Genomic DNA, 14,558 nt, shown 5'->3' with positions numbered 1-14,558 from the left:
TGAACCTCTAACATGAACACAACAAAATAGGAGCAGGAGTAGGCCACCGGATCACTTAAGCCTGCCCTGCCAGTCAGTATGATCATGGCTGATTTGTGCTGGCCTCAACTCCTCAATCTTTCAATATTTATCTATGTCTACTTTCAGTGTATCTAATGATCTGACCTCCACCATCCTCTGGGGCAGAGTGTTCCAGAGATTCACTACTCTCTGAGACAAGGAATTTCTATGCACTTCAGTTTTAAATGATTGGCCCCTTATGTCCCCTTGTTCATGACTCTCCCCTTAGTGAAAACATCTCAACATCTACTCTGTCAGCCCTCCTTTGGACAATATGTTTGAATGAGGTCTCTCCTCATTCTTCTAACCCCATGGAACACAGACCCAAACGGTTTAGTCTCTCCTGGTAGGACAATCCTGTCATCCCAGGAATCAGGCTGGTGGGTCTCCTTTTGACTGCCTCCAATGTCATTATATCCTTTTGTAGGTAAGGGGACCAAAACTGTGCACATTATTCAATATTTATCTATGTCCACCTTCAGTACACTCTAATGAATTGATCTCCACCACCCTCTGGGGTAGAGAATTACAGTGGCCCAGATTTTGAGTTAAATGTAATTGTGAGACTATCAGCGCTCATCATTTTAAAGAGAGTGTGGATTGAACAGCAACTTCCATTGACAGCACAAGCACAGTTAAATTTGTAGCTAAAAATAAACTGCTGGAAGAACTCAGTGGGTACATGTGAAGGCAAAAGGGATGTGTCAAAGTTTTGGGTTGAGATCCTGCATCAGGACTGGGGGAAAGGAAGGGAAGAGAAAAGATGGCCGGTATACAGAAATGGGGGGAGAAGGATGGGACAGGGGCTTGTAAGTGATGGGTTGAACCAGATGATGGGGGGAGGGGAATGATGGACAGATGTACCCAGTAGCTGGGCAGGGGGTGGGGGTGGGAGTGGAAAAGGTGAACATTTGAAAAGGTACAGTTTATTTTTAGCTACAAATTTCAGAATTGGAATCAGGTTTATCATCACTGACATATGTTATGAAATTTGTTGTTTTGCAGCAGCAGTACAGTGCAAGACATAAAAATTACCAAGTTACAAAATAAATAAATAGTGCAAAAGAGGAAATAACAAGGTAGTGTTCAAGGGTTCATGGACCATTCAGAAATCTGATGGTGAACCCATGAATACTACTTTAACAAATTTAACTGTGCTGGTGTTGTCAATGGAAGTTGTTGTTTAATCTACACATTTTTTTAATGATGAGAGAACCTGGGATGACTGGTGGGAGTGGGAAAGGGGGTGTGGGTTATCTGAAACTAGAAAATTCAATATTCAAATCACTGGGTTGTAAGCCACCCAAGATGCCATTCATCATATACCACCTTATATTCTGCTTGTGTGGTTTCCATCCCTTACCCCTAGCTCCATCTGCCCATCAATCCTCCCCCTCATTTGGTTCCACCTATTGCCTACAAGCTCCTGTCCCCTCCCCCTCTCTGCACTTTTATATACTGGCTATCTTTGCTCCCCCTCAGCCAGTCCTGATGCAGGGTCTCAACCGAAAACTCCACAGATGCTGCTTGGCCAGCTGAGTTCTTCCAGTAGTTCATTTTTGCTCCAGATTCCAGCATCTACATTTCCAGTTAAATTTGAAGATGATTAAGTTGCCATCCCAGTTGTCTGGATTGTGCAAAGATCCTATAAGAATGACATGCTAAGAAAATTGAAATTGGAACATATGAAACCATTTGAAATCAGGAATGTGATATACTCTGAAATTACCTGAACTACTGGAGCTAAAAGGCAATTACCCCACGTACCTGCCATCACAGTCATTTCAATGCCAAGTCTGTTGATGAGCATTGTAACAGAGTATCTATGGAGGGAGATACCCCTGGCAGTGACTGAATTTGTGTTTAACTGTGCATGTGCTGCTCCTATTAAAACCATGAATGCTAGGCTTACCTTTATTATTGCAGCAACACGAGGGCTCTTGATTTAGTTGAAACATTTCGTTTCGTGCTCACGGTTGTCCTAGATCACTTGTAGAGGCACTGAACTTGACTCATTTCATAATCCAGTGAAAAACCTCATAGAAAGTGTACGAGCAAGTGCAACTGATGAGATAAAGATGGGAGCAATATAGAAGCACAGGACTACCAGTAACCTGTTTGCCACCTGCCACCGTTGATTCATTGCCGACTGGAAAATCCAGTCCTACTTAATGTATCGTGAGTACATGATTAATGGCGCTGTTATGCTAGCTGTGCTACAATGTGCTTTGGCCAGCGACGCTCAAAATATCCAAGGGTCATGCGGATGTCCGGCTGAGCCTGAACTTTGTTCAGGTGTCCAAAGCCGGGAAAGATGAAAGAGATGGTTGACCCGGTAACTGCCTTGGGAGAGCTTGGCCGCACAGCAACAAGTGCCGATGCAGCGCCTCCTTTAAAAAGACATACCGCCTTCGTGCCAGTGACATTTTAAAGAGTTCCCATTCAAAGGCAGTGTGATATCTAGGAGCGATAAGAGAGAAAGCGTCTCCTTCCCGAGCTGTTGCTGACCAGAATTTAATTCCATGCACTCACTAGTGTCAGTGAGAGAGGACCTGCTGCCAATATCAAGAGCACGGCTGCCCCATCGCGCCACCGGGGAAAGGTGCGGGTCGCGGAACGACTCACTGCCCGGCCACTGGAGCCCATCAGCCTCCCCTATCTGGTTACGGTGATGATTGGCGGCGGCAGCTGGGGCTGCCGCTGCTGGCGGACAGCGTGCCCTCCCCTCCCTTCTCATCCCCTCCCCTCGCCTCCTCCCTCAGCTGATGAGCAGAGCCGGCCAGAGCCGGGCTGCTCCTCTCCGCCTCTCTCGCCGCCACTTGGGCTGAGAGCGGACCGGCCGCCGGCGATGGGCCGGGGATGTTGGCCAGGAAGGACCTCGTCCCCGAGGAGTACGTGCTGCGGCTGGTGGAGGACGTGTCGCGGCCGCGCTACCGGGAGAAGCAGCGCAAGGTGCGCTTCATCAACAAGAACGGCGCCTGCAATGTCGCGCACACCAACATCCGAGAGCAGGGCCGCTTCCTGCAGGACGTCTTCACCACGCTGGTGGACCTCAAGTGGCGCCACACGCTGCTCATCTTCACCATGAGCTTCCTGTGCAGCTGGCTGCTCTTCGCCATGATCTGGTGGCTGATCGCCTTCGCGCACGGCGACCTGAACGGCGCGGCGCCGCCCGCCGTGCCCTGCATCACCAGCCTGCACTCCTTCACCTCGGCCTTCCTCTTCTCCATCGAGGTGCAGGTCACCATCGGTTTCGGCGGCCGCATGATCACCGAGGAGTGCCCGGCCGCCATCACCGTGCTGATCGCGCAGAACATCGTGGGCTTGGTCATCAACGCCATCATGCTGGGCTGCATCTTCATGAAGACGTCGCAGGCGCACCGGCGCGCCGAGACGCTCATCTTCAGCAAGTTCGCCGTCATCTCGCCGCGGGACGGCCGCCTCTGCCTCATGTTCCGCGTCGGCGACCTGCGCAAGAGCATGATCATCGGCGCCGGCCTCCGGGTGCAGGTGGTGCGGCGGGCGGCCACGGCCGAGGGCGAGGTGCTGCCGCTGCGTCAGATCGACGTGCTGCTCGACAACCCGGTGGGCGGCGGCTCCATCTTCCTCGTCTCGCCGCTGATCGTCGCGCACGTCATCGACCGCTCCAGCCCGCTCTACCTGCTGACGGCCGCCGACCTGCAGCGCCAGGACTTCGAGGTGGTCGTCGTGCTGGAGGGCGTGGTGGAGACCACCGGCATCACCACGCAGGCCCGCACCTCCTACCTGGCCGACGAGATCCTGTGGGGGCACCGCTTCGTGCCGGTGGTGAGCGAGGAGGACGGCCGCTACTCGGTCGACTACTCCAAGTTCGGCAACACCGTCAAGGTGCCCACGCCGCCGCTCGGCGCCCGGCAGCTGGAGCAGGAGCAGGCCCTGGCCCAGGCCGAGGCCCAGGCCGTCGAGGGAGAAGGCCGGGTCGCCGCCTTTGACATCTCGCCCGGGGCCAGGAGGAGGTCCTCGGCCGCCCACCTCGACGATTCTTGACCCCCCCCCCCCCCCCCCACACAAGCTGAGCGGTGGCGGGGAGGAGACCCCCACCCGTCCAGATCGACCCCACCCGCACCAGTCAGGCAACTCTCCCAAACTCCCTTCCCCACCCCCCTTCCCCCCTTCCCCCCCAATCCAGGTTCCCCAGGGGCTTTTTGGCCATTTTGCATCCAATATAAACGTTTTGTAATTTTGTAAATAAGGGAATTTTGCAAAAAAAAACAACCGTGATCAGAGATATTAAACTAGGTCATTGGTGGCGCTGGCGTGGTAGGTGGAAGTGCTGAAGTTAACAGTTCCCTATACTTAACTAAGTAGCTATTGATCAACCGAGCGGCTAACTATCGCGAAGCTCCGGGAACAGCTTGGGCAAAATCCAGGCTCCAGTGGAGGGTTAAAAGGAACGTTGACACTAAAGGGCCATTAGATTTGACCTCGGAATTGCATCTTGATTTGCAAACCACGAGCCCTACCAGCAATAAACAAACACTCAGTGTGCACTTTACTACACTATTTAGGTGGCTTTTAGTCCTGCCACAAGACAATCACAGGAATGTTCTGATAAACACTTTTCTCAAAACTCAAATACAATGCACCTCTGGGCAACCAGATATATGCTGATATTCACTCCTGCACAGAATCACTCAGCCAGTAATTCCCAAAAGAAAGTGTGGTTAACATCTTTAAATAATTTCTTTTGTCCATCTCCTAATTTCTTGCCTTAATGAGGTTTGGAGTAGTGTGTCTGCTTCTGATGTTGAACATATGAATGACGTGGCTGGTCCATTGGAGCTGACTGAGTGCAGTTCAGACCTCAATGCTGAGGATATTGGCCCAAGAGAAAACACTGACATTGGTCTGTTTTTCCTACTAATGGATTGGACATTGTTGGTTGTAGTCCTGCTGTAGGTAATTACGTCTTGGAAGCATACTGGAGGGTGGGATCATTGCTACCTGGTAGACCATGAGCTTTGTTTCAGATTTGAAATCTTAATCTTAAAAACACTTCTTCAGATAACCAAAGGCTGAAGGCATCATGCACAGGTGATGACAAAATTCATGCTGAATGTATGCTTTCATAGAGAGGTGGCAACTGTTACACAAGAAGTGGTTCACATTTTCTATGGTTTTGGTGTGGACCTTTATGATCAGAGATAGGGGCAGTTTTGGATAGTGAAGCAGATTGTTAGTGGACTGGTGCAGATGTTTAATGTAAGACCCATTCTCAGGTATGCTTCAGTGAACAATTAACCATGATTTTGAGCTGGGCCTCTGAACATACACGTACCAAAGTACCTTTTGCATACTGTAGCTCAATGCTGAAGGTTGGGGTGGTGGTGGAGTGGAGGTGACATAGGTGACATTTATCCTGTAGATACTCCAGCAGATGAAATGTAGCATTGTAGAGAGAAATATTGAGAAGAGTGTTCAGGCAGTGACTCAGCCTTGTATTAATAGATCAATAAACCAATCCAATATTGCACTTGCATGCTGTTGCAGTCCCATGCATTTTCATTCAGACCACTTTGCTTTTTAACCCTATGAAATGGCACTTCTGTCTAAAACTTTGTTTATTCACCAATTGTCAAAAATGTTTTAAGTAAAATTTTACAACTCAAAGGCTGATGAAGCACATTATGGCATTTTATTCATAACATACAAAAAAAGCTTTGTAAACCAATGACAAGTACCCAAGAATAGCTGCAGCACTATAGTGAAAATTTGTATATTGAGGACTTGCTGTACTTTTATTTCATTATTGTCAAACTGTTTCCTACCATGCCCAATTTACAAAGTATTTATAAACAATTGATTCAAAAAAAACTGAGTGAAGCAATAATTCAGCCTGTAAGTATTGAAACTATACTTGAGTGATTGAAATTAAACCACTATAATTGTCATAATTCTTATACTCAATAGCCAAGAATGAAGAGGCCACCCAGGAAAGTGTCCTGAAATGTGATGACTCAAAAGATAAAGGTTTATCTAAACATTAAATCTCCTAATCTTCTGTATTTCATTTGAACTTTTCAGATGCAAAGGGTAGATTCTTAAAGGAGGATCAGTTACAAATGAATGTTCTTGAGGGTTTAGTTTGGAAAAGGAAGAAGAATTGTGGCACCTGTTTCAACAGAGACTCATTTAAAAGGTCCATTTCCTCTGTATTAAGGGTAATTGGGTTTTAATTCCTACTGCTTCTTATTAAAGTAATGAGAATTTGCCAAAAAAAAATGATCAATGTAAGCGTCTTTTTGACAATATCCTAACCAGATTCCCATGGTAAATTTGTTCTTTAACTTGTGTATAGCAGCCTAATTCAGGACCTACACACATATACATTGTATCCATATATACGAGGAAAGATTCTGAGTATTATTGATTCCCATATCAGGTGGTCCATGATAATTAAAAGCATATACTTGGAGTACAACAGAGAAATTAGCAGAGTTCCCAGAATGGTGTGTGTTTTTTTTAAGATTATCACGAGGCAATGTTTTCTTGTTTCACAATCAAAGACAGCAGTAAACATCGAGAACCAGTTGATCTGACCTGCACCTGCAGCATAAGTATTCCCATACAAAAAAAACAATTCCACAAAAGGGATGCCAGCTAATTATTGTACACACTTGTTAATTCATTTTACAGAGATTTTCAGGTTAAAAAGTTTATACAGTTGCTGTTTTATTGTTTTCTGAATCAATAGCTAGATTGTAAATATTGCCAATACATTAAGCTTTAATGAGCCACAAATTATAGTTTTCATAAGGAAATAGACAGAATTAACATCCAAAGTTCTATAAAGAAAACTGAAATATCATGAAAGTGTGTAGCTGACATTGCATAAGTTAATGGTGCTAAACAAATATCTATGAAAATGCACTGTATATAAAATAGACACATTAATTTCATTATTAAAAATAAAATTTAATTTCTACAAATTATTATGTTTCACATCTGCAAGGACTACCATTGAAGTGTCATCCAGAAAATCTTAAATAGCCGAAACAATTGACAATATCCCAGATAATGATCCTAAGAAATAGTTTTAGAGATCTTAATATCTATTTCAAACAAGATCTCAGCAGAAGGGCTCTAAGAAAGAGAAAACTCTTCTGTAAATAGAATAGGTGACAAAAGTTTCCAGAATACCCCATGGAGATAATCTTTCTTTCAGCTACATCAATAGTATTGTTTAAGGTACCTACACAATTACTAATCCACATCAAAAACAAACCTTTGCCTGAAAGTTTGATATTTTAAAAAAATAAATCATTTTTAAATACAAATAATTCAGTTCTCAAATAGAAACCGGTTAATCTAACATTTCGTCAAGTTACCCATGAAATTCTTATTTTTTTTTAATCATAGCATTAGTTCTGAACATGTTGCATGTTCTGAACTATAACAATTCCCTATTTATTCAGTACAATGTTGATGGATTCTGATTTATGGTTCACAGGTTAAATTTAGTTACATTACCATACTACAGTAAATCAAGTTTAGTCAGTCTGCTTTTTCCTTTGAGGTTATATTATTGTCTTTTGATTGCCAACCCTAAACTCATTTATTTTTGGCCAAATTATATTTCATTAAAATGTCACAATGTTTGAATTGCTTTTTATTTATTACGGTTAAAAAAATATTCAGCAGATCGATGGGCTGAGAACTCAAAATCTGACCTCTACAGTCAAACTACTGTAATTACAGATTAAATAACATACCACAGTTTTGCAGGGTGGAACTTAAGTGTACAATTTGGGGTAAGCAAAGGCTGCTAAATTCTGGTTAATTTATTAGCATATTGTGTGTATATATAGTTATAAAAATAAGTGAAGCCTCTCAACTTGTTAGCTTTTCTGTTTGTTCTTTACTGTTCAGAAATTTAATCTTCAGAAGTGCAAGGGAATATTTTCAGCTTTATTATTTACCATTTGAAATTCTCTGCCTTTCTGTCCTAGCACATTATTAATAAAAGATCTATCCAAAATGCCAACTTTACAAAATCTGAAGTCTTGAATTTATTGAACTGATTATAACTAGGATTATGCATTTGTTTTGGAGAGTGCAGTTTCTCCCTGCGGTTCTGAGAGTTTCCTCCAGATGTTCTTGTTTCCTCCCACATCCCAAAGGCATACTAGTTGGTAGTTAAATCCCCTTTTCTTTAGGTGGGTGGGAAGTTGATAGGCATGCAAGGGAGAACAAGGAAATAAGTGGAGGAATGCGATTGATGGGATTGTATTGAGAGCCTGCATAGACCCAATGGGGTGAATGGCCTCCTTCTCTTAAGGAAATATGGGAATAATAAAAACAAGTACAAATAAGCTTAGTCCTATTGCTTTCTGATACAAATTCATATTTAAGAGAATTTTTCAAGTTGACTTCTAGGTGGTTTAAACTTCACATCATTACATTTTATTGTTCATAAATATTTAAAGGTACAATAAAAAAAACAAGCTAGTTATTTAAATAAACATGGATTTTATGTTAAATCCTTCACTGTTAACCTATCTGCCATCCCAGAAAGCAGAGGCGATTGTGGATTCATTGTCATGAGTAGTTTGTAAAAAACCAATCTGTGAGTGGTGGAGCAAATAGGTCAGATTTGTTAAGGGCCCCAAATAAAAGTCGAAAATATGTAGTGCTTGTCTGTTTGGGTATAGCTGTTTGAGCAAGCTAAAGCTGTTTGTCAAAATTGTAGATCCACTAAATTGATTCAGATGACAATTTCTGAGGATGGATGATAAGCCACTGCTAAAGAATTGTTCTGAACAAATTTTATGGCATCAATCATAGTCTGGCATTGTTACCATCTCAGCTGGAGATTTCTCAGTTACTAGACTGATCATTGTAGAGAGTGGGTTAAATACTTATGTCATTGACTTACACAAAATATTATCTGTCAGCCCCTTTCTCATGTGTTACTTACAAGAAGTTATAACATCACCATGTATCATTTACACATTGAAATGGTCATTCTTGTATTTCAATTCAGAATATTTAAGTGAATTACCAATACATACTTCAATACTAATGCCTTAATAATTATATAGATACCAAGACCGAGATAGGACATGTGAAGACCAAATCATGCATAATGTGGAGAATATTCTGTTAAATACAGCCTGAAGTAGTTGCAAGGACGTCAGTGGAATCTCCCTCCATCTATTAAATACTCAAAATTTATGTTGAAATTGTATCTATATATTCATATATGATACCTGAATTAACTCACTGTGAATCATCCTACATAATTAAAAATATATATCGTTGAGCATGCTCATTTGTAATAACGGAAGCAGGAAGGATAACTAAAACATTGAGCCACAGTTCAATGGGGCAAGCAAGATCCAACAAAAATTGTGCAAACTTGCACAATGTTCATTTTGTAAACAACAAGTGCAGGTACCTTAGTGGCAGAACATTTTCCCTAAGGGGCTGAAAGGAAAGTGATTATTCTAGACAAGTGTTTAACGTAGATGAGATGGAGTTCCTTTGGAAGATAATTCTCTTATGCACATCCATGTTAAGAGATAAGAAAATAGCTTCATGACAGAAATCAGCCAAAGGCTGCCATACTCTTTGCCTTGGAGACAATATTCAGGGCGACTGAAAGTTTAAACCTCTCTCAATCTGCCACTCAGAGAATCCAAGGGCTGTAAAGTGATTTTCAAAGGCCAATCTTCCAGTAGTGTGGCATTCTAACAAAGGTGACTGGCTGACAGCAGTACTCTTCCAAAACTGCATCATGTCAGTTCTCTCTTATTGAGAGATAGTATTTGAGGATAAACTTGAATAACTGAGTTGGCAATCAACAATGCCCTTCACAATAATTAAAGTCTAATTAATATCTAGGATATGCCCAACATCATCCAGATAGCATTTCTGCCCCCCTTGCATCATTTAATTGATATAACCCACGGACCCAGGTGCTATTGCTACATTCAAACTTAATCCTGCAGCACATAATGAATTATGTGTAATGAATTGACCTGTAAGATCGGTTTGTAAGACAAGTTTTTCACTGTACCTTGGTACAAGTGACAATAATAAACCAATACCAATAGCTGTGACACTTTACTCTGCACTGTTACTGTTTTTACCTGTACTACATCAATGCACTCTGTACTAACCTAATGTAACTGCACTGTGTAATGAATTGACCTGTACGATCAGTATGCAAGACAAGCTTTTCACTGTACCTTGGTACAAGTGACAATAATAAACCAACCAACACCAATAATAGGGAAGGTCATTTCGAAGTGGACTGCAAATGGCATTCAGGAAATCAAATAGGTAACATATCAAGATACCAATCGACCACTTCTTGGTTTTAAATCCCCTTATTTAGGGGCAGTGACCCACATTTGATCCTCTCCACATTGACCTCATCAGAACTGCTCAAGAAATTGCTAAGGAGTACATTTTGTATACTTTTTAATCATCTTAAGAATTATTAAAATATTTTATTAATTCAGATACTTCTAATGATGTATTTAAGTGCTCAAGTTTGACTATAATTCTTGATCCATAGAAAGCAATGTAATGAAAAACAACTTTTCAATTTCTGAATTTTCACTTAATAAAATCCAGGAATGTGACCTTTTAGTAAATCAAGGAAAACCTGTGTTCCAAATTTTTAACATGCTAGTATTTCAGAATTCCAGTCAAAGCTTTTGTTTAGAATTAATAACTTAGATGGCAGTCATCTTTTAAATATCAATGCATGAAGGTTCTGCTGTTGTAAATTAGTAAGAGAGGGGTTTATCTAATTGGTGTTATTGAGCAAATAAAGGACAGTAGACATCATAATGCAGTTTAGCAGCTTAGTGTAAATAGGAAATCAAAATGGAATTCTACATTTATTACAATCAATTTCACAAGGCCAAATTTTCATTTTCAATGCTGATTTCTCTCATCCTAGGTCCATTAAGATAGTTTGAGGAAAGCAAATGTTTTCTTTAAATATGTACACTGCTATAGAAAATAAAATGCATCAGAGCTGATTCTAATGTATCAAACAGTCTGAAACATTATCTTAGAACCTTTAAACTCACATTAGATTGCAGTTATAGGTTAGTTTCAGCTCCATTATTTTTTCAGCAGGGATCCCAAATCTCTACAATGTTTTGTGCATATTTTTTTTAAATCTGCTTGAAGCTCTCGTTAATAATTTTTGTAGCAAAGATCCAAACACCATGTTGATTCTAGAATTTTTTTTGGTTGTGTTACTGATACTCTCAAAGAACTTATTTACGTTTAACACTGTTTTTCTCAGGTATTAACAGCAAATAAATTATATGGGGACAGAGTGGAATGAATCAGCACTTAATGCTTTCTGAATTTCTCACTTCTATTCATTGCCTCAACAAATATATTATCACAGAATTATTTTTGGCTTTTGTTAGCCCATATCTATTTGTCACAATGAAGGGTCCTTATTCCTTTGATTCAAGCTATGTGTTGATTTAACACTTTCTAAAAGGTTAAACCTCTATGTTGGTGGATAGTTAGCCATGTTCTTGATTCTGTTTGCTTCCTCATAAGAGAGGAATGGTTTTCCTTTATATTATATTCATTCACTAACAGATCATTGGATCTACAGATTTTTTTATACTTTATTGTTCTTTATGATTATCTATGTCATGATTGTTCTCCTGATCTCTTTGTATTACATGTATAAACATTGATATATTAATCTGTATTAATTTGAAAACTAATAAAAAGATTGAAAAAGAAAGAGGAATGGTATTTTTCTCTCAAACTATAGTCAAACAGTTACTAATATCAATTTCTTCAATTCATTACTATAACAAATGGTGAATTTATTTGCACTTCTCTATTCGTGATTCATTACAAATATCATAGCATGGATGGATCCTCAAGATCATTCAGCAAGATTACAGGTGAAATGTGACATTAACTCATTTTTGCTCTATCCCATTCATTCCTATGAACCTACTGATCTATCTTCAATACAAGAAATGACCATCCACAACCTGCTGGAATAGTTCAAATCCAAACTCACCAAACTTCAGGTGTTAGAAATTGGAACAATTTTCTTACTGTTAAGAACTAAGCAATTAACTCTATACCCAAATTTAATAATTGACTGAAATCTGCAATCTGTTTTTCTCTTAACCTTCATACATTTTGGTAAAACTTCTGTGAAAACACTGCAGGTAGAATACATACAGAAACACAATCGATATGGGCAGAAGGAATATATTTGGAAAAATAAAAGCATCCAAAAATTCAAAATATACATAGATTTTACAATTCACATTGTATAATAGTTCTTAATGTGATATATTGCAATGTTACTTCCCAGAGTCTTCAACAAATTGCTTCACCATTCACTAGAAGTTATATTGAAAAAGTTTATGTAAACCATTAACGCATCAAGCTTTAGAAGTTTGGTTTAAAGAGCAGATAACTTCAATTACCATTTCAGCTCAGATCTGCCTTTTCAGCAAATAGTGAAAATCAAGTTGTTAGAGTCGACATGATTTTATATATCGTTACCAGCCACACAGATTAGAATACATTTATACAACTCTAGAATAATTTATAACATTTGGAACTTTAAAAAAACAAAAATTATAATTGTAAACAATTAATAGGCACAGGTGGTTTTGAGCAATAATCACGATATGGAAAAATCTGGTTCAATAGCTGAAGTGGTTGCAGAAGGATAAATTAGTGAATGTACAATATTGGAAAGATGTTTTGGTGTACAAAAAAAAATCAGCATTTACCACCTCATGCTTGCAAATAAATCATTTTTGGATACAACATTAATGAGCACTATCGGGGGGGGGGGTGGGGGGGGGGGTGGGAGGGGGTAGAAATTGAATCTGCCTTCCTTACTTGGTCAGGCTAGCTGGGACACCAGACCCTCCAAAGTAGTTGATTTTTAAGTGTCCCCTGAAATGGCCATTGTTAGAGATTAGGTTATGTCACGAACCAGCAACAAAAGAAACACACTGAGCATGATTCAGTGTTAAAAACTATTTTATTAATTACTACTTATGATAATACGTAAAATAAAAGTAAAAATGTTAGTATGTTAGAATTCAAAAATGTTAAACCTCGAACGTTAACCCCAAAACTAAACTCATCGTGTGTGTGTGTGGCAAAGTCCAAAACTCCAAGTTCTGGAATGGTTCTTAAAGTTCAGTTCCGCAAGCCATAAGGTGAAACATGAGCAAGGGCTTCTTCAACAACCACCGTTGTCTGAAGATAAGACGTAGATGTAGAGAACATAGGGAGAGTAAATACGAAATCCAAATGTTCCACGATGGAACCCCAAACGACACTTCAGTGTTTACTCGGTAGTGACTTCCTCACCCCGAAAAGCATCCGAATCGTGGTCGTCCACACACAAATACCTGTTTCCTTCTCCAGGTCAGAAACAAAGTGAACTCCACCAGATTACTTCCAACTTCCATACATGGATTTCAGTAGCAAACACAGTTATTGTTTCTCATCCATCGATAGAGAAAACTAGCAGGCTGGTGTCTCTCTTCCTTCTCTCTCTCTTCTTCTTCTAACTTCTTCAACGTCATTACGTCCTTTATCTTCTATTGACGTAAGCACGCCACACACACAAATACACACACACTCTCTATCTTAAAGGGACTTTCACTGAGTCCGTAACAGTTAGTATTGGGGAATGTCCCTTTAAGATATAGCACAGTTTGTGTGTGTGTGCGTGTGATGATTACAGCAACAGAAGATAAGGACATAATGACATTTTTGAAGCAGTCAGTCAGTGGAAGGGAGCAATAGAGAGAGAGAGAGAGAGAACAAGCAGCCTGCTGGTCTCTATTGATGGATGAAAAACAATAACTGTGTCTGTCACTACAATCCACATTTGGATTCTTGGAATTATCCAGTGGAGTTCACTTTGTCATTAACCTGTAGAAGGAAACAGGTATTTGTGTGGACGGCCACATCTCGGATGCCTTTCAGGGTGGCAGATAGTTCGGAACAAAGGAATGGAGATCATCAGTGATTGAGGTGTCGTACGAGTTCCAAAGTGGAACATTTGGATTTTGTAAATTACTCTCTATTTTCTCTCTACATTTCCTCTTCAGTCAACAGTGGTTTTGCAGAAGCCTTTGCTCACGTTTCACCTTACAGCTTGCTGAACTGAACTTTGAGAACTATTCCTGGAATTGGAGTTTGGGAACTTGCCACACACACACTACGAGTTTAGTTTTTGGGGTTAATGTTTAAGATCTAACATTTTGACCTTGATTTTTCTTATTATCATTAGTAGTTATTAATAACATAGTTTTTAACACTTATACATGACTCGGTGTGTCTCTTTTGTTGCTGGTATGTGACACCATCAAGCCATTAAATTTAAGGGTAATCAGGAATTGATAATCTTGTGACAAAAAAAAATAAAAATAAACAATGTGACTATCAGTCACTTATTCCAATGACAGACAGTGTCATGAAGA

At 40.3% G+C, this 14,558-nt stretch overlaps 1 protein-coding gene across 1 annotated transcript; it reads left to right on the top strand.

Moving 5' to 3' along the window:
* The first annotated feature begins 2,849 nt into the window (after nucleotides 1-2,849).
* On the top strand, nucleotides 2,850-8,371 carry LOC127577898 (ATP-sensitive inward rectifier potassium channel 11-like). Its single transcript, XM_052029542.1, has one exon. It carries the CDS (start codon nucleotides 2,920-2,922, stop codon nucleotides 4,084-4,086), a length of 1,167 nt encoding a protein of 388 aa, XP_051885502.1. The 5' UTR covers nucleotides 2,850-2,919; the 3' UTR covers nucleotides 4,087-8,371.
* The last annotated feature ends 6,187 nt before the right edge of the window (nucleotides 8,372-14,558 follow it).

Source organism: Pristis pectinata, chromosome 14 (genome assembly GCF_009764475.1).
Source record: "Pristis pectinata isolate sPriPec2 chromosome 14, sPriPec2.1.pri, whole genome shotgun sequence".
NCBI lineage: Eukaryota > Metazoa > Chordata > Chondrichthyes > Rhinopristiformes > Pristidae > Pristis > Pristis pectinata.
This window is presented reverse-complemented; position numbering and strand designations above follow the sequence as displayed.